Below are 20,771 nucleotides of genomic sequence, written 5' to 3' on the forward strand. Positions count from 1 at the left end.
ATACACTGTCAATCCTCACTGAGTGATAAGGAAACATGCTATTCATTGCTTATTTCTGATCACGTTCCTTTCACGAAGGGACTGTATGACATGATCTTTCTGAGCAAACTCATTGAAAAATTAAGATCATCTACTTTCAAAAACTACTGATTATTGAAAGACTGAAAGTTATTTTGTGGTCATTTTTCATTTTCCAACTTAACTTACCCTAATTCTACTACTACAAAAGCATACACGGAAAGAGCATCTCTGTCCTGAAAAGCTGAACACCAAAATCATACCTCTGAGTTTGTCATATCAATTCTGATAAGAAGATATAACATCACAAACAAGATAATGACAAGAGGAAAATAAGCCAGAATATAAGAACACAAACTGTCACACACAAGTACTTCTAGTAATAAAGCAAAATGAGGAAAGAAAAAGCCAAACTGGGACATAAAAATCTACAAGATATGATCCCAGTATGTTTCTAAGTAATGTTTTACATGTAACACTAGATGTTCTTTAATGTCTTTCCATTATTGCAAAAAGACACCTCAAAATAAGGATACATACTTTTATATATTACACACAAGAAATAGACCTTTGTGAATGGAATATACATCACTTACATTATAAAGAGAATTATGTATAGTTTCTTTTATTAAATACAGAAGTTACAAGTCTCCTAGACTAAATTGTATACTTCAGCACTCAGTAATCACCTCTCTCTGAACTAAGCAAAATAAAATACACAGCAAACAGAATACCAAGCACGCACAAGTAGATCACTTATATTCACTAAAGAAAAGTATAATATCCTCCAGTTTACATTCATGAGTTCCTTCTGTCAGTAGCAGTAGCAGTAGCAGTAGCAGCAGTAGTAGTAGTAGTAATGGTATTTAAAGTAGTAGTAATGGTATTTTCTTCAACAACACTAAAAGATTCTTTCAAATTCCATCATTTAGAGAAAACAATACATACTACGCAGTGGTTCTGAATCATAAAATTTAATAATAGGACAAATTTGGCCAGACCTTTTTATTATAAATATGATTTTAAAATGTGTTCAAATTTTATGCATATCATTAACATTACTTCCTATTTAAAAAGACTTTATCTTCTTGAAGTAAACTATTATGTAGCATTATCTAAAGTTTACTGAAGTGCATTATAACTATATGATGTGTGCTAAGCTCACAAGTCCACTATAGTAAAGTTTCAACTATATGACCATAGGATTAAAGGTATATTAATATGCTACACTGTAATTCAAAGCACATGGAAGTCCAAAAAACAACAGTGTAGTTCAGTATAAAGGGACAGATGATAATTAAATCCAATTGGTTAACTTGAAAGTCAGCTTACATAACACCAAGGTAGTGCCAACACCATGTACTTTATTTTCAAAGGCTTAACTATGACCTATTCAGTAGATTACAACACCAATAGAAAGCCTTTGGCTAAAATTTTCTTCACTTGTACTACAATTCCATTAGATGTAAAATTTACAGAAGCCTTATGAAAACCTTTATTTCTAGATGAGGCCCTTTATGGATAATACACAGGTCTGTCGGCACACATTATCTGTGATTTAATTCTCCTGTAAAATTTAGCATCAACCATATTAGGAATTAACATATTAGCATAAATGATTTTTTAATCTGGCACCAAACTACTATGTTTACATTTTAGTAACTACAGAGTCAAATGAACGGAGTCCTTTGGTTACACACAATAAGCTTCTACAATACATTTTTTGTTTGTTTTTCTTAAAAAAAAAAAGAAGCCTATCCTTTCAGGATCTAATGTTAAAAAATACTGACATTGCTTGGCATTATACTATTATACTTCCATCTTAATTGTTGGTAATGATTCCCCAAACCATTAATTTACACAACCAGAAAAAACTATTAAAGTAACTTTATTTGAAAGGAACTTTAGAAGTTAATGTGCAGAGAAGTTGGTAGGACCTTGTAGGTACCAATTTTATACTTAAATAAACACTTGGACACTACTGAAAAACAATGTGGTATGAATATTGTGGACCTGTATATGTTTTTAATCTCACTCCCCCTTAAAAAAAGGAAGCTTAAACAGAATATTCAAGTAATGTAGTAGAAAACAGTGCCTTTGATATAAGATTAGACAAAAAGCCACACATTTAAATTTTTATTCATCCAGTTAGGCTGAGGAACACTAAAAATCTTACAGGCCAGTTGATGTTCGCTTTTTCATGCTCCGACGTTGAGCTAAGCTTGAAGCAGCAACAGGCTCTAGGACTGGTTGAAAGGTCTTGTGAGTCAGGGCAGAATATGTGGCGACCACTGCTCCCTAAAATAATGAGAAATATCACAAAATGAATAACAATCTCTGGAAGTAAGAAAACTTCCACATTATATCATGAGAAATTTAACTAGAATACAACTTCTTCCCCCCAGGAAAATAATTGAGAATCCTTAATCTGTGCATTGATGCTCCTTTGATTCATTAACACTTGATTACTTGTATATTTTTTGCTTCAATAACTATGCTTCTTACAAATTTTTAAAACACTAAAATGTATTATTTTTATCAGTCTTTCAAAACTCTTTGAATTTGCTTTTAAATATCTTTTAAATCTTATTTTTAATACAAATTGTATACATTTAAGGCATATAACATGTTATTTTGACATCTATAGTAAAATTATTACTACAGTCAAGCTAGTCAACATATTTTCTCTTCACACAGTTATCACTTTTTGTGTGATGAGTGAAATCTTAGAAAATTTCCAGTACTCAATATAGTATTATTAACTATAGTCATCAGGCTTCACATTAGATCTCTAGACTTATTCATCCTACATAACTGTAACTTTGTATACCTTAACCAATATCTCCCTATTTCCACCACCTCCGTGCCCCTGGTAACCACTGTTCTACTCTCTGTTTCTACATATATGACTTTTTTAGATTCTACATATAAGAGAGATCATGTACTATTTTTCTTTCTGTGTCTACATTATTTCACTTAGCAATAATGTCTTATGGGTTCATCTATGTTGTGGCAAATGGCAAGATCTCCTTTTAAAAAGCTGAGTAATATTCTACTATATATAATATATTCCATACACATACACACACACACATCACAATTTCTTTACCCTCAGAGATTATCTGCACTCCCATGTTCATTCCAGCAATATCACAATGGCCAAGATATGGAAACATCTTAGTGTCCATCAAGAGATAAATGGATAAAACACTAAACTTTAAAATCTAGGTTCAATGCCTATAAATATGGAAACCAATGGTTATTAATTTAGGAACCACTAGCCATCTTTTGTTTCCATACAAAACGTGAATTTAGTCTGCTCCTAGCCCCAGTGTCTCTTAAGAGCAAGTCAAATACAATCAAGAAAATTTTATTTATCATCAGTAAGGCAGTAGCTAAAGAAGTTTGTTACTTAAAAAAGCAAACCAAAACAAAAAATCTATAAATATACCTTTAAAAAATAAAGATACTTTAAAGTAATTATATGTGTCATCAGTGGATGGCATGCAATGGCATTATTAGTATCAAGCATTTAGAAAGTGCTTAAAAGTATGTTTGTTTTACCTTAACAACATGTGATGTATCATTTCTACTTGGCTGATCATTTGGCAACTGATCTCTGTGGGTTATCCATGAGTGTTTTAATACTTGTTCGGTAGTGTACCGCTGCTGTGGGTCCATATGCAGCATATGGGAAAGCAAATCCTAAATTAAAATGAAAAAAATATATATATATATACACATACATGAAACTACATATCATTAAAGGTTTTAGTAAAATATATCATTTCACATTTTCTCAAAGTATGAGAGGATTAATAGCTTTGCAATCTGTTTTAGTTGACCTATCATTAGGGTAAACAAAACCCATATACTGCATAGTTAACTGTCAAAAGAGAATATTAAAACAGATTTTTCAAAATACAGTATATCCTTATTTACCATGCTAAAATCAGGGGATACCAATTCTGTGTAACTTGAATGTGGTTAGTGAGGGAGGAGAAAAATGTAAAGTAGCAGGAACTATGGTGGAATATGCTAAATGGTCAGGAGGAGAAAGGAACTATAGATCTTTGCTGGTAATCTGGGCCCCAAAGTATAAGTGTATCTGTATACAGATACAACATCATAGAAGGGGAGTCCCATGTTGTTAATATGCTCAGTAACTGGTGGTTTACTGTATAAAATACTAAAGAAAGCAAAACATAAATCCAAGGTTAGCAGCTGATTTCTAGCAATGTAGTGGTCAGAATATCATATATTTTTCATCAGAGTAAATGTAAATATGCTTATTTTCTCTATGTTGTAATAAAAACTTATAAATGCAATATAACCTCATAGTAAAACACAATTTTAAATCTATTAAATGATGTAACAATTTAAAATAAACTCTCTACCAAGCATCTTTTATAGAAAGGAGAATTAAACTCTCCTTAACAAGCATCTTCTAATATAGAAACAAAAGCATTTGTGAACTTTTTATCACTAGCAGAGGTAGTGAGAAACCAAAGACTACACTGTAATGTCAGAATTTGAAGAATAGTGTAATTGGTTGAAACTATGTAGAGGAGTAGAACAACCAATCAAAAAAATCTATTGGAAAAAGAACATATGTGCAGAAATAAATGAAAAAATAATATTAAAAAGAACATAACAGTGAATTACATCAATAAAACAGACATAAATGATAATCATAAAAATGATTAAAGTTCCCAGAACTTCTGTGCCTCTGGCCAAGATGTAAAACCAGGAACTGGATTCACTCACCTGGTTGAAACCCAGCCCCTCCAAAAAAACATACCCATAAAATATAGGAAGCAACAGTTTTCAAGAGATCAGATATTAGGCAATGAAGGAAAGTAACCCCTAAAGGATGGGAAACAAATCAAGTAAGCCCTATGATTGCTCTAGCTTAGAACCTTGAAAGAGTTTTCAGGATGCTGGGTAGGTAAGGAAAACTCAGGCAGAGCCTGGCAAATTCCCTGTGGTGATGAAGCAGAACTGAGAGTCAGGGAAGATCAGGGCAGAAAAAGCAAGAAAGATTAATGAAGAGGTAAGAGGAGCAGAGAGAGAACACTGTAGGGGGTCTCTTTCAAGTGTCTTCACCACAAACCCATATGTGGTGAAAAAAATAACAAAGGTCATGGGAAGAACTGTATGAAAAGATTAGAGGGAAATGGGAGTTCATGCAGGGTGAAGGATATTGCCTGTTCCCACCAGTCAGACTGGAAAATCTCATATTCATTGAGTATTTGGTAGAGAACTTGAAAGAAACCTGCCTGAGTAGTGAGTATCCCTAGATTAAACACTACTCTGGTCCTGCCTAAAAATATCTTAAAATGAAGGCACAAAAGTATCAATTGTTTTCCCTAATTTAACTCAGAAAGTAGCTCAAGAATGGAAATACAAAAGCATCCAGCACTCACCAAGGTAAAATTCACTATGTCAAGCTTCTTATCCAAAATTACAAGGCATACAAAAGAGAAGGAAAATACAATGCAAAATGAAAAGAAAAAAATCAATCAATCAAAATTGACCCACAACTGAAATATATGTTCAAAAGTTAAGTAGAGAGACATAAAAAGAAACAAATAAAACAGCGATGAAAACTAAAATGTGAGACAAAAAAATAAAAAGAACCAAATAGGATTAATGGCAAATTTAAGATGGCAGGTAAAAAGACTGGTGAAGACATGGCAATAAACACTATAAAAAAAGAAAAAAAAAGTGAAAAACAAGCAAGCAAAAGAGCAGAGCATCAATGAGCTATGGGACAACTTCAACTGACAAAGCACACAACTACAATTAGAGTCCCAGAAAGTAAGAGGGAAAAAACAATATTTGAAGAAATAATGTCTCTAAAATTTCCAGATTTTATGGAAACTATGAACCCACATATCAAAGAAGGTCAGTGAACCCCAAGTAAAAGAAATAAAGAAAATTATACACCAAGGGACATCAAACCAAATTGCTCAAAACCCAATACAGAGAAAACTTTAAAAGTAACTGAGAAATGAAAGACATGTTACATATGATGAAACAAAGATAAAAATAAAAGCCCCATAGGCACATACATTAAGCTGCCCTGGGACAACCCCACCCACCAGTGGTGAGGTACCAGCCCTAGGTCCCTCCAGACCCTGCAGACAGTCACTTAGGCCCCTGGTCCCACCTACTATCAAGGCAGCACAAGCCTTGGGACCACTGGGGATGAACAGCCACTCATGCCAGGACCCAGCCCTGCCCAACAGTGGGCTGGCAGCCACCACAACACAGGGCCTGGCAACCAACTGGGCTGAGAGCCAGCCCTGTCTGCCAGCACACCCAGAGTAGTGGCCCCACCACAACAGAAGAACCCATGCAGCACACACATGGGGCACCCCTAGGACATATAGCTCTGGTGACCAGAGTGGAGTATGCTGATTGGCCCCATAGGATATCTCCTACATAATGCCACTTCTCCAAGATCAGGAAACATGACTGACCTACTTAATAAATAGAAATAAACACAGAGAACTGGGCAAAATGAGGAGACAGAGGAATATGTTCCAAACAAAGGAACAAGACAGAATCTCAGAAGAACTAAACAAATTGGAAGAGAGCAACCTACCCAATAAAGACTTCAAGGTAATGATCATAAAACTGCTCATTGAACTTGGGAGAATAATGGATGAACACAGTGAGAAGTCTAACAAAGAGCTACAAAGTATAAAGAACCATAAAACAGAGCTGAAGAATACAATAGTTGAAATTAAAAAAAAAACAAAAATAACACTAAGAAGGAATCAAGAGTACATGACATGATACAGAGAAACAGATCAGTGAACTGAAAGACAGAATAATGTAAATCATCCAAGCTGAACAGAAAAAGGGAACAAAATAATTTAAGAAATGAGGATAGCTTTTAAAAGATTTCTGGAAAAAATACCAAGAGTACAAATATTCACATTATAAGGGTCCCAAAGGAGAAGAGAGAAAGGGACACAATTTATCTGAAGAAATATTAACTGGAAACTTCCCCTACCTGGGAAAGGAAATGGACATCCAGGTCCAGGAAGCAACTGAGTCCAAAACAAGCTGAACAAAAAGAGATCCACACCAAGGCACACTATAACTAAAATGGCAAAAATTATAGATAGGGAATCTTAAAAACGGCAAGAGAAAAGCAACTAGTTACATACAAAGGGATTCCCATAAGACTTTCAGTTGACTTTTCAGCAGAACCTGCAAGCCAGAAGGGAGTGCCAAAGTGATATATTCAAAGTGATGAAAGGACAAAACATACAACCAAGACTACTCTACCCAGCAAGGCTATCTTCAGATTTGAAGGAGAGAGAATGTTTTACAGAGAAGCAAGCACTAAAAGAGTTAGGTATCACTAAACCAATGGCTCTCCAAGAAATGCTAAAGGGACTTCTATAAGTAGCAAAGACAAGACCAAAACTAGAAATATAAAAATTACAAAAGGCAAAATCTCACTGGTAAAGGCAAAGGCACAGTAAAGGTCAACCACTTATAAAACTACTAGGAAGGTTAAAAGACAAGAGTGGTAAAATCACCTATATATACACATAAAGTAGTTAAGAAATACACATAAAAAACATGGAAAATATGATGTTAAAAACATTAAACATAAGAGGGGTATAAAAATGCAGGGTTTTTAGATGAGTTCAAACTTAAGAGATCATCAACTGAAAATAATGATATATATTGTGAAATACGAACATCATGGTAACCACAAAGCAAAAACCTATAACACACATACACACACACACACACGAGACAGAGAGAGAGAGAGAGAGAGAGAGAGAGAGAGAGAGAGAGAGAGAGAAAGGAATCCAAAGATAACACTGGTGATAATCATCAAATCACAAGGGAAGAGAGCGAAAGATGAAGAAAGATAAAAAAGACAAAAACAACCAGAAAAAAATTAACAAAATGGCAATAAGTATTGATACATACCAATTGATAATTATTTAAAATGTAAATAAATTAAATGTTCCAATCAAAATACATAGAAAGTGGCTGAATGACTAAAAAAACAAGACCATCTATATGCTACCTATAAGAGACTCACTTCAGATGTAAACACACACAAGAACTGAATGTAACATGATAAAAAAGGTATTCCATCCAAATGGAAATGAAAAGAAAGTTGGGGTAGCAATACTTATATTAGATGAATAGACTTTGAAACAAAGACTGTAACAAGAGACAAAGAAGGACATTACATAATGATGAAGGGGTCAATCCAGCAAGATGTATATCAATTGTAAATATATATGAAACCAAAGTTGGAATACCTAAATACATAATGCAAATACTGACATTAAAAGACAAATTGACAGTAACACAATAATAGTAGTCAATGTCAATATCACACTTACATCAATGGAGAGATCATCCAAACAGAAAATCAATAAGGAAAAACTGGTCTTAAATGACACATTAGAATAGATGGAAATAATACAAATACACAGCACTTTTTTATCCAAAAACAACAAAACACACATTTTTTTCAAGGGCACATGGAACATGCTCCAAAGACAGTTCACATGCTGGGTTGCAAAACAAGCCTCAATAAATTTAAGAAGACTGAAATCATATAAAGCATGTTTTCCAACAATGGTATGAGACTAGAAATCAAGTACAAGAACAACAACAAAAAACTTAAAAAAAAAAAACTCCACAAATGTGGAGTCTAAACAACATGCACTAAACAACCAATGGGTCACTGTAGAAATCAAAGAGGAAATAAAAAAATAATTAGAGACAAATGAAAGCAAAAACACAATGATCTACAATCTATGGGCCACAGCAAAAGCAGTTATTAGAGGGAAGTGGATAGTGATCCACACCTATATCAGGAAGCAAGAAAAATGCCAAACAATCTAACCTTACACTTAAAGGAACTAGAAAAAGGAGAAAGAAACAAAACTCAAAGTTAGTAGAAGGAAAGAAATAATAAAGATCAGAGCAGAAACAAATGAAATAGAGATTAAAAACCTCTAGCCAGACTCATCAAGAAAAAAAGAGAAAGAGCCCAAATCAATAAAATCAGAAGGGAAAGAGGATAAATAACTAATAGCACAGAAATAAAAAGGATCATAAGAGATTACTAAAAACAGTTATACTCCAAAAAATGGACAATCTAGAAAAAAATGGATAAATTCCTAGAAACATACAATCTTCCAAGACTGAACCAGGAAGAACTAGAAAATGTGGACAGACCAATTACGAGTAATAAAACTGAATCAGTAATAAAAACAATTCCCAACAAACAAAAGTCCAGGACAAATGGCTTCACTGATGAATTCTAAAAACATTTAAATAAGAGTTAACACACATCCTTCTCAAAGAATTCCTAGAAAATTAAACAAAAAAAGAATACTTTTGAACTCATTTTATAAGGCAAGCATAACCCTGATACCAAAACCAAAGATACCACCAAAAAAGGGAAAATTACAAGCTAATATCACTGATGAACATAGATAAGAAACCCTCAATAAAATATTAGCAAACTAAATTGAACAACCTATTAAGCGGAACACAAAATGATAAAGTAGGATTTATTCCAGAGATGTAAAGGATGCTTCAGTATCTGCAAATCAATCAATGTGATACACCACATTAACAAATTGAAGAAGAAAAATCATGATTATCTCAATAGATGCTGAAAATGCATTTGAAAAAAATTAAACATCAGTTATGATAAAAACTCTAAACAAAGTTGGTATAGAGGTAATATATCTCAACATAATAAAGGCCATATATGACAAACCCACAGCTAACATCATAGTCAATGATGAAATCTAAAAGTTTTTCCTCTAAAATCAGGAACAAGATAAAGACGTCCACTCTCACCACTTGTATTTAACATAGTACTAGAAGTCCTCACCAAAGGAATCAGACAAGGAAAAGAAATAAAATCAATCAGGAACAATATAAAGACGTCCACTCTCACCACTTGTATTTAACATAGTACTAGAAGTCCTCACCAAAGGAATCAGACAAGGAAAAGAAATAAAATCAATAAGGAACACAGTCCTTAAGTGACACATTACACCAGATGGACTTAACTGATATCTATAGAGTGTTCCATCCAAAAGGATCAGAATACATATTCTTTTCAAGTGCACACTGAACAGTCTCCAGGATAGATCACATGCTAGGCAACAAAGCAAGCCTTGGTAAATTTAAGAAAATTGAAATCATTTAGCATCTTTTCTAACCATGATGCTATGAGATTAGAAATCAACTACAAGAAAGAAACTGCAAAAAGAACCACAAGCACATGTAGGCTAAACAATATGCTCCTAATCAACCAATGGATCACTGAAGAAATCAAAGAAGAAATAAAAAATACCTAGAGACAAGTGAAAATGAAAGCATGAAGATCCAAAAGATATGGGATGTAGCAAAAGCAGTTCTAAGATGGAAGTTTATAGCAATACAAGCTTACCTCAGGAAACAAGACAAATCTCAAATAAGGAAGCTAACCTTACACCTAAAGGAACTGGAGAGAGAAGAACAAACAAAATCCAAAGGTAGTAGAAGGAAACACAAACATCTGAGCAGAAATAAATTAAATAGACACTAAGAAAACAATACAAAAGATTAATGAAACTAAAAGCTGGTTCTTTGAAAAGATAAACAAAATTGATAAACCTTTAGCCAGACTCATCAAGAATACAAGGGAAAGGGCCCAAATTAAGAAAATTAAAAATGAAAAAGGAGAAGTTTCAACAAACACCACAGAAATACAAAGGATCATGAGAGATTACTACAAGCAACTGTATGCCAATAAAATGGACAATCTAGAAGAAATGGACAAACTCTCAGAAAGGTACAATCTCCTAAGACTTAATCAGGAAGAAATAGAAAATACGAATAGACCAATTACATGTAGTGAAATTGAATCTGTGATTTAAAGCTCTAAACAAAATACCTATGACATTATTCAAAGAACTAGAACAAATAATCCTAAAATTTAAATGGAACCATAAAAGACACAGAACTGCCAAAGCAATCCTGAGGAAAAATAACAAAGCAGGAGGCATAACCAACCCTCCCAGATTTCAGACAATACTATGAAGCTACAGTAATCAAAACAGCATGGTTCTGGCACAAAAGGAGACAGATCAATGGAACAGAGCAGAGAGCCCAGAAATAAACCCATACACCTATGTGCAATTAATCATTGACAAAAGAGGCAAGAATATACAATGGGGAAAAGACAGTCTCTACAGCAAGTGATGCTGGGAAAGCTGGACAGTCACATGTAAATCAATGAAGCTAGAACACACTCTCTCACAACATACACAAAAATAAACTCAAAATGGCTTAAAGACTTAAATATAACACAAGATACTATGAAACTCCTAGAAGAGAGTGTAACAGGGAAGAGCCAATCCTGACTCCATGTTGGATCTGTTTCTTTACTTTAACCTTTGCTTCCTGTTACTTTTGTTCACTGACAGGATACTGTCTATACATAACGGCCTGCCTTGGGGAACCCTGCCCCTCTGCGTAAATGTTAAACCAAAGTGCCTTTGTTCAGGGAAACATCCTGATCCTGTCTACCTGTGAATGGCTGCAAGAAAGAAGAAATTAACACATCTCCTCCCCAAGGCTGGCCATTCCAGGAGATATTTGCAAGACATAGCCTTTTTATTTTACTTCCTCACCTCCTCCCTCTTTCTCTTCTATAAAACAAATGGGCATCCAGACCCCGATAAGATGGTTTTTTGGAGACATTAACCTGCCATCTTCTCGGTCTGCCAGCTTCCCAAAAAAAGTCATATTCCGTGCCTCAACACCTCATCTCCCAATTTATTGACCAGTCATGTGGCAAGCAGAGCGAGCATGGATTCGGTAACAAGAACACAGGCAAAACATTCTCTGACATACATTCTACTAATGTTTTCTTAGGTCAGTCTCGCACAGCAACAGAAAAAAAGCAAAAATAAATAGGACCTAATCAAACATATAAGCTTTGGCACAGTAAAGGAAACCATAAGCAAAACGAAAAGACAACCTACGGACTAGAAGAAAATATTTGCAAATCATGTAACCAACAAGGGTTTAATTTCCAAAATATACAAATAGCTCCTATAATTCAATAACAAAAAAACACAAATAACTCAAATGAAAAATGGGCAGAACACCTAAATAGACGTTTCTCCCAAGAAGACATACAGATGGCCAAAAGGCGCATGAAAAGATGCTCATTATCACTAATTATTAGAGAAATGCAAATCAACATTACAATGAGGTATCATCTCAAACCAGGCAAAATGGCCATCATTAAAATGTCTACAAATAAAAAATGCTCGAGAGGGTGTGAAGAAAAGGGAACCCTCTTACGCTGTTGGTGGGAATGTAAATTGGTGCAGCCATAATAGAAAACAGTACAGAGGTTCTCAAAAAACTAAAAATAAAGGTGCCATATGATCCAGCAATCCTACTCGTGGGCATATACCCAGGCAATACTATAATTCAAAAAGATACATTCACCTCTATGTTGATAGCAGCACTATGTACAATAGCCAAGACATGGAAGCAACCATTGCTAAGTGTCCATCAACAGATGAATGGATAAAGAAGTTCTGGTACATACATAGAACGGAATATTACTCAGCCATAAAAAAATAATGAAATAATGCCATTTGCATGAACGTGGATGGACCTGGAGATTATCATGTTAAGTGAAGTAAGTCATAAAGAGAAAGACAAATACCATATGATATCACTTTTATATGGAATCTAAAATACAATACAAATGAACATATCTACGAAACAAAAAGTGACTAACAAATATAGAGAAGAGACTTGTGGTTGCCAAGGTGGGGAGGGTGGGGGAAGGAAGGATTGGGAATTCTGGATTAGCAGATACAAACTATTATATGTAGGAGGGATAAACAACACGGTCCTACTGTATAGCACAGGGAACCATATTCAATATCCTGTGATAAACCATAATGGGGGACTTCCGGGAAGATGGCAGAAAAGTAAGACACGGATATCACCTTCCTTCCCACAGATACACCAGAAATATATCTACACGTGGAACAACTCCTACAGAACACCTACTGAACACTGGCAGAAGACCTCAGACCTCCCAAAAGGCAAGAAACTACCCATGTACCTGGGTAGGGAAAAAGAAAAAAGAATAAACAGAGACAAAAGAATGGGGAGGGACCCGCACCAGTGGGAGGGAGCTGTGAAGGAGGAAAGGTTTCCACACACTAGGAGCCCCTTCGTGGGCAGAGACTGCGGGAGGCGGAAGGGGGGAGCTTCGGGGATGTGAAGGAGAGCGTAGCCACAGGGGTGTGGAGGGCAAAGCGGGGAGACTCCCGCACAGAGGATCAGGGCCGACTGGCACTCACCAGCCCGAGAGGCTTGTCTGCTCCCCCGCCGGAATGGACGGGGCTGGGAGCTGAGGCTAGGGCTTCGGTTGGAGCGCAGGGAGAGGACTGGGGTTGGTGGCGTGAACACAGCCTGCAGGGGGTTAGTGCACTACGGCTGGACGGGAGGGAGTCTGGAGAAAAGTCTGGACCTGCCGAAGAGGCAAGAAACTTTTTCTTCCCTCTTTGATTCCTTGAGCACGAGGAGAGGGGATTAAGAATGCTGCTTAAAGGAGCTCCAGAGATGGGTGTGACCTGCGGCTAATAGCGTGGACCCTAGAGACAGGCATGAGACACTAAGGCTGCTGCTGCTGCTGCCAAGAAGCCTGTGTGCGAGCACAGATCACTATCCACACCCCCCTTCCAGGGAGCCTGTGCAGCCCGCCACTGCCAGGGTACCGTGATATAGGCACAACTCCCCAGGGAGAATGCACGGTGTGCCTCAGGCTGGTGCAACGTCATGGTGGCCTCTGCCACTGCAGGCTCGCCCCGCATTCTGTGCCCCTCCCTACCCCTGGCCTGAGTGAGCCAGAACCCCCGAATCAGCTGCTCCTTTAACCCCATCCTATCTGAGTGAAGAACAGACGCCCTCCAGTGACCTACACATATAGGCGGGGCCAAATCCAAAGCTGAGCCCCTGGGAGCTGTGAGAACAAAGAAGAGAAAGGGAAATCTCTCCCAGCAGCCTCAGAAGCAGTGGATTAAAGCTCCACAATCAACTTGATGTACCCTGTATCTGTGGAAAACATGAATAGACAAAGAATCATCCCAAATTAAGGAGGTGGACTTTGACAGCAAGATTTATGATTTTTTCCCCTTTTTCACTTTTTGTGTGTATGTGTATACTTCTGTGTGTGATTTTTGTCTGTATAGCTTTGCTTCCACCATTTGTCCAAGGTTTCTATCCATTCCTATTTAAAAAAAAAAATTTCTTCATAATTAGTATTTATTTTACTATTTTATTTTACTTTATCTTGGTTCCTTCTTTCCTTCCTTCCCTCCTTTAGACAACAAATGATCCCAAATTGAGGAGGTGGACTTTGAGAGCATGATTTATGATTTTTTCCCCTTTTCCTCTTTTTGTGAGTGTTTATGTGTATGATTCTGTGTGAGATTTTCTCTGTATAGCTTTGCTTCCATTTGTCCCAGGGTTCTATGTGTCCGTTTTTTTGTTTTCTTTTTCTCTTAATAAATATTTTCTTTATTTTAATAACTTTATTATATTTTATCTTACTTTACTTTATTTTACTTTATCTTCTGTCTTTCTTTTCTGCTTCCTTCACTCCTTCCTTCCACCCTTCCTCCCTCCCTCCATTCTTTCTTTTTCTATCTTTCTTTCTTTCTGCTTCTACTAATTCTTTCTTTCTACTTTTTCTCCCTTTTCTTCTGAGCCGTGTGGAAGAAAGGCTCTTGGTGCTGCAGGCAGGAGTAAGTGCTGTGCCTCTGAGGTGGGAGAGCCAACTTCAGGACACTGGTCCACAAGAGAGGTCCCAGCTCCACATAATATCAAACAGTGAAAACCTCCCAGAGATCTCCATCTCAACACCAGCACCCAGCTTCACTCAACGACCAGCAAGCAACAGTGCTGGACATGCTATGCCAAACTACTAGCAAGAGAGGAACACAACCCCACCCATTAGCAGAGAGGTTGCCCAAAATCATAATAAGTCCACAGACACCCCAAAACACACAACCAGACGTGGACCTGCCCACCAGAAAGATAAGATCCAGCCTCAACCACCAGAACATAGGCACTAGTCCCCTCCACCAGGGGGACTACACAACCCACTGGACCAACATTGGCCACTGGGGACAGACATCAAATACAACGGGAACTACGAACCTGCAGCCTGCAAAAAGGAGACCCCAAACACAGTAACATAAGCAAAATGAGAAGACAGAAAAACACACAGCAGATGAAGGAGCAAGATAAAAACCCACCAGACCTAACAAATGAAGAGGAAATAGGGAGTCTACCTGAAAAAGAATTCAGAAAAATGATAGTAAGGATGATCCAAGATCTTGGAAATAGAATAGACAAAATGCAGGAAACATTAAACAAGGATCTAGAATAAATAAAGATGAAACAAACAATGATGAACAACAAAATAAATGAAATGAAAAATACTCTAGATGGATTCAATAGCAGAATAACTGAGGCAGAAGAACGGATAAGTAATCTGGAAGATAGAATAGTGGAAATAACTACTACAGAGCAGAATAAAGAAAAAAGAATGAAAAGAACTGAGGACAGTCTCAGAGACTTCTGAGAAAACATTAAATGTACCAACATTCGAATTGTAGGGGTTCCAGAAGAAGAAGAGAAAACGAAAGTGACTGAGAAAATATTTGAAGAGATTATAGTTGAAAATCTCCCAAATATGGGAAAGGAAATAGTTAATCAAGGAAGCACAGAGAGTCCCATATGGGATAAATCCAAGCAGAAATATGCCAAGACACATATTAATCAAACTGTCAAAAATTAAATACAAAGAAAACATATTAAAAGCAGCAAGGGAAAAACAACAAATAACACACAAGGGAATCCCCATAAGGTTAACAGTTGAACTTTCACTGGAAACTCTTCAAGCCAGAAGACACTGGCAAGACATATTTAACGTGATTAAGGACAAAAATCTGCAACAAAGATTCCTCTACCCAGCAAGGATCTCATTCAGATTTGATGGAGAAATTAAAACCTTTACAGACAAGCAAAACCTGAGGGAGTTCAGCACCACCAAACCAGCTCAACAACAACTGCTAAAGGAACTTCTCTAGGCAAGAAACACAAGAGAAGGAAAAGACCTACAATAACGAACCCAAAACAATTAAGAAAATGGGAATAGGAACATACATATCGATAATCACCTTAAATGTAAAGGGACTAAATGCTCCCACCAAAAGACACAGATTGGTGGAGTGGAGACAAAAACAAGATCCATATATTTGCTATCTACAAGAGACCCACTTCAGACCTAGAGACACATAGAGACTGAAAGTAAGGGGATGGAAAAATATATTCCATGCAAATAGAAACCAAAAAAAAGCTGGAGTAGCAATTCTCATATCAGACAAAATAGACTTTAAAATAAAGACTATTACAAGAGACAAAGAAGGACACTACATAATGATCAAGGGATCGATCCATGAAGAAGATATAACAATTGTAAATATTTATGCACCCAACATAGGAGCACCTCAATATATAAGGCAAATACTAACAGCCATAAGAGGGGAAATTGACAGTAACACATTCATACTAGGGTACTTTAACACCCCAATTTTACCAATAAACAGATCATCCAAAATGAAAATAAATAAGGAAACACAAGCTTTAAATTACACATTAAACAAGATGGACTTAATTGATATTTATAGGACATTCCATTCAAAAACTACAGAATACACATTTTTCTCTAGTGCTCGTGGAACATTCTCCCGGATAGATCATATCTTGGGTCACAAATCAAGCCTTGGTAAATTTAAGAAAATTGAAAATGTATCAAGTACCTTTTCCAGCCACAATGCTATTAGACTAGATATCAATTACAGGAAAACATCTGTAAAAAATACAAACACATGGAGGTTAAACAATACACTACTTAATAGTGAAGTGATCACTGAAGAAATAAAACAGTAAATAAAAAAATACATAGAAACAAATGACAACGGACACACGACGACCCAAAATCTATGGAACGCAGCAAAAGCAGTTCTAAGAGGGAAGTTTATAGCAATACAATCCTACCTTAAGAAACAGGAAACATCTCGAATAAACAACCTAACCTTGCACCTAAAGCAATGAGAGAAAGAAGAGTAAAAAAAAAAAAAACAAAAAACCAAAGTTAGCAGAATGAAAGAAATCATAAAAATCACATCAGAAATAAATGAAAAAGAAATGAAGGAAATGATAGCAAAGATCAATAAAACTAAAAGCTGGTTCTTTGAGAAGATAAACAAAATAGATAAACAACTAGCCAGACTCATCAAGAAAAAAAGGGAGAAGACTCAAATCAATAGAATTAGAAAAGAAAAAGGAGAAGTAACAACTGACACTTCAGAAATACAAAAGACCATGAGAGATTACTACAAGCAAATCTATGCCAATAAAATGGACAACCTGGAAGAAATGGATAAATTCCTAGAAAGGCACAACCTGACAAGACTAAAGCAAGAAGAAATAGAATATATGAGTAGACCAATCACAAGCACTGAAATTGAAACTGTGATTAAAAATCTTCCAACAAAAGCCCAGGACCAGATGGCTTCACAGGCGAATTCTATCAATCATTTAGAGAAAAGCTAACACCGATGCTTCTCAAACTCTTCCAAAATATAGCAGAGGGGGGAACACTCCCAAACTCATTCTACAAGGCCATCATCACCAAAACCACACAAGGATGTTACAAAGAAAGAAAACTACAGGCTAATATCACTGATGAACATCGATGCAAAAACCTTCAACAAAATACTAGCAAACAGAATCCAAAAGCACATTAAACGGATCATACACCATGATCAAGTGGGGTTTATTCCAGGAATGCAAGGATTCTTCAATATATGCAAATCAATGAACATGATACACCATATTAACAGTCTGAAGGAGAAAAAACATATGATCATCTCAATAGATGGAGAGAAAGCTTTCGACACAATTCAACAATGATTTATGATAAAAACCCTGCAGAAAGTAGGAATAGAGGGAACTTTCCTCAACATAATAAGGCCATATATGACAAACCCACAGCCAACATCATCCTTAATGGTGAAAAACTGAAAGCATTTCCATTAAGATCAGGAACAAGACAAGGTTGCCCACTGTCACCACTCTTATTCAACATAGTTTTGGAAGTTTTAGCCACAGCAATCAGAGAAGAAAGGAAATAAAAGGAATCCAAATCGGAAAAGAAGAAGTAAAGCTGTCACTGTTTGCAGATGACATGATACTATACATAGAGAATCCTAAAGATGCTACCAGAAAACTACTAGAGCTAATCAATGAATTTGGTAAAGTAGCAGGATACAAAATTAATGCACAGAAATCTCTGGCATTCCAATATACTAATGATGAAAAATCTGAAAGTGAAATCAAGAAAACACTCCCATTTACCATTGCAACAAAAAGAATAAAATATCTAGGAATAAACCTACCTAAGGAGACAAAAGACCTGTATGCAGAAAATTATGACACTGATGAAAGAAATTAAAGATGATACAAATAGAGGGAGAGATATACCATGTTCTTGGATTGGAAGAATCAACATTGTGAAAGTGACTCTACTACCCAAAGCAATCTATAGATTCAATGCAATCCCTATCAAACTACCACTGGCATTTTTCACAGAACTAGAACAAAAAATTTCGCAATTTGTATGGAAACACAAAAGACCCCGAATAGCCAAAGCAATCTTGAGAACGAAAAAAGGAGCTGGAGGAATCAGGCTCCCTGACTTCAGACTATACTACAAAGCTACAGTAATCAAGACAGTATGGTACTGGCACAAAAACAGAAAGATAGATCAATGGAACAGGATAGAAAGCCCAGAGGTAAACCCACCCACATATGGACACCTTATCTTTGATAAAGGTGGCAGGAATGTACAGTGGAGAAAGGACAGCCTCTTCAATAAGTGGTGCTGGGAAAACTGGACAGGTACATGTAGAAGTATGAGATTAGATCACTCCCTAACACCATACACAAAAATAAGCTCAAAATGGATTAAAGACCTAAATGTAAGGCCAGAATCTATCAAACTCTTAGAGGAAAACATAGGCAGAACTCTCTATGACATAAATCACAGCAAGATCCTTTCTGACCCACCTCCTAGAGTAATGGAAATCAAAACAAAAATAAACAAATGGGACCTAATGAAACTTCAAAGCTTTTGCACAGCAAAGGAAACCATAAACAAGACCAAAAGACAACCATCAGAGTGGGAGAAAATATTTGCAAATGAAGCAACTGACAAAGGATTAATCTCCAAAATTTACAAGCACCTCATGCAGCTCAATAACAAAAAAACAAACAACCCAATCCAAAAATGGGCAGAAGACCTAAATAGACATTTCTCCAAAGAAGATATACAGATTGCCAACAAACACGTGAAAGGATGCTCAACATCATTAATCATTAGAGAAATGCAAATCAAAACTACAATGAGATATCAGCTCACACCGGTCAGAATGGCCATCATCAAAAATCTAGAAACAATAAATGCTGGAGAGGGTGTGCAGAAAAGGGAACACTGTTGCACTGCTGGTGGGAATGTGAATTGGTTCAGCCACTATGGAGAACAGTATGAAGGTTCCTTAAAAAACAACAAATAGAAGAACCATATGACCCAGCAATCCCACTACTGGGCATTTACCCTGAGAAAACCAAAATTCAAAAAGAGTCATGTACCAAATTGTTCATTGCAGCTCTATTTACAATAGCCCAGAGATGGAAACAACCTAAGTGCCCATCATCAGATGAATGGATAAAGAAGATGTGGCACATATACACAATGGAATATTACTCAGCCTTAAAAAGAAACGAAATTGAGCTATTTGTAATGAGCTGGACGGACCTAGAGTCTGTCATACAGAGTGGAGTAAGTCAGAAAGAAAAAGACAAATACCGTATGCTAACACATATATATGGAATTTAAGGGGAAAAAATGTCATGAAGAACCTAGGGGTAAGACAGGAATAAAGACGCAGACCTACTGGAGAATGGACTTGAGGATATGGGGAGGGGGAAGGGTGAACTGTGAAAGGGCAAGAGAGAGTCATGGACATATACACACTAACAAACGTAGTAAGGTAGATAGCTAGTGGGATGCAGCCGCATGGCACAGGGAGATCAGCTCAGCGCTTTGTGACAGCCTGGAGAGGTGGGATAGGGAGGGTGGGAGGGAGGGACATGCAAGAGGGAAGACATATGGGAACATATGTATATGTATAACTGATTCACTTTGTTATAGAGCAGAAACTAACACACCATTGTAAAGCAATTATACCCCAATAAAGAAGTTAAAAAAAAAAGAAGATGTGGCACAAATATACAATGGAATATTACTCAGCCATAAAAAGAAACGAAATTGAGCTATTTGTAATGCGGTGGATTGACCTAGAGTCTGTCATACAGAGTGAAGTAAGTCAGAAAGAGTCAAATACCGTATGCTAACACATATATATGGAATTTAAGAAAAAAATGTCATGAAGAGCCTAGGGGTGAAACAGGAATAAAGACACAGACGTACTAGAGAATGGACTTGAGGATATGAGGAGGGGGTAGTGGAAGACGTGACAAAGCAAGAGGCATGGACATATATACACTACCAAACGTAAGGTAGATAGCTAGTG

At 36.4% G+C, this 20,771-nt stretch overlaps 1 protein-coding gene across 3 annotated transcripts in view; it reads right to left on the bottom strand.

Moving 5' to 3' along the window:
• Positions 1-1,836: 1,836 nt before the first annotated feature.
• Positions 1,837-20,771, bottom strand: part of RPS6KA6 (ribosomal protein S6 kinase A6) — a 169,121-nt gene continuing 150,186 nt past the window's right edge. For 2 of the 3 annotated variants that reach the window (XM_065900694.1, XM_065900692.1), the window contains 2 exons: positions 3,583-3,723; positions 2,191-2,316 (listed from right to left, as the gene is read on the bottom strand). In XM_065900694.1, coding sequence (XP_065756766.1) covers positions 2,191-2,316; positions 3,583-3,723 — 267 coding nt within the window. Of the gene's footprint in view, positions 2,317-3,582; positions 3,724-20,771 lie in introns of all 3 variants that reach the window. The other variant, XM_065900693.1, reaches the window with a different exon arrangement.

The sequence above is a fragment of the Phocoena phocoena genome, chromosome X, assembly GCF_963924675.1.
Source record: "Phocoena phocoena chromosome X, mPhoPho1.1, whole genome shotgun sequence".
In the NCBI taxonomy this organism is placed as follows: Eukaryota; Metazoa; Chordata; class Mammalia; order Artiodactyla; family Phocoenidae; genus Phocoena; species Phocoena phocoena.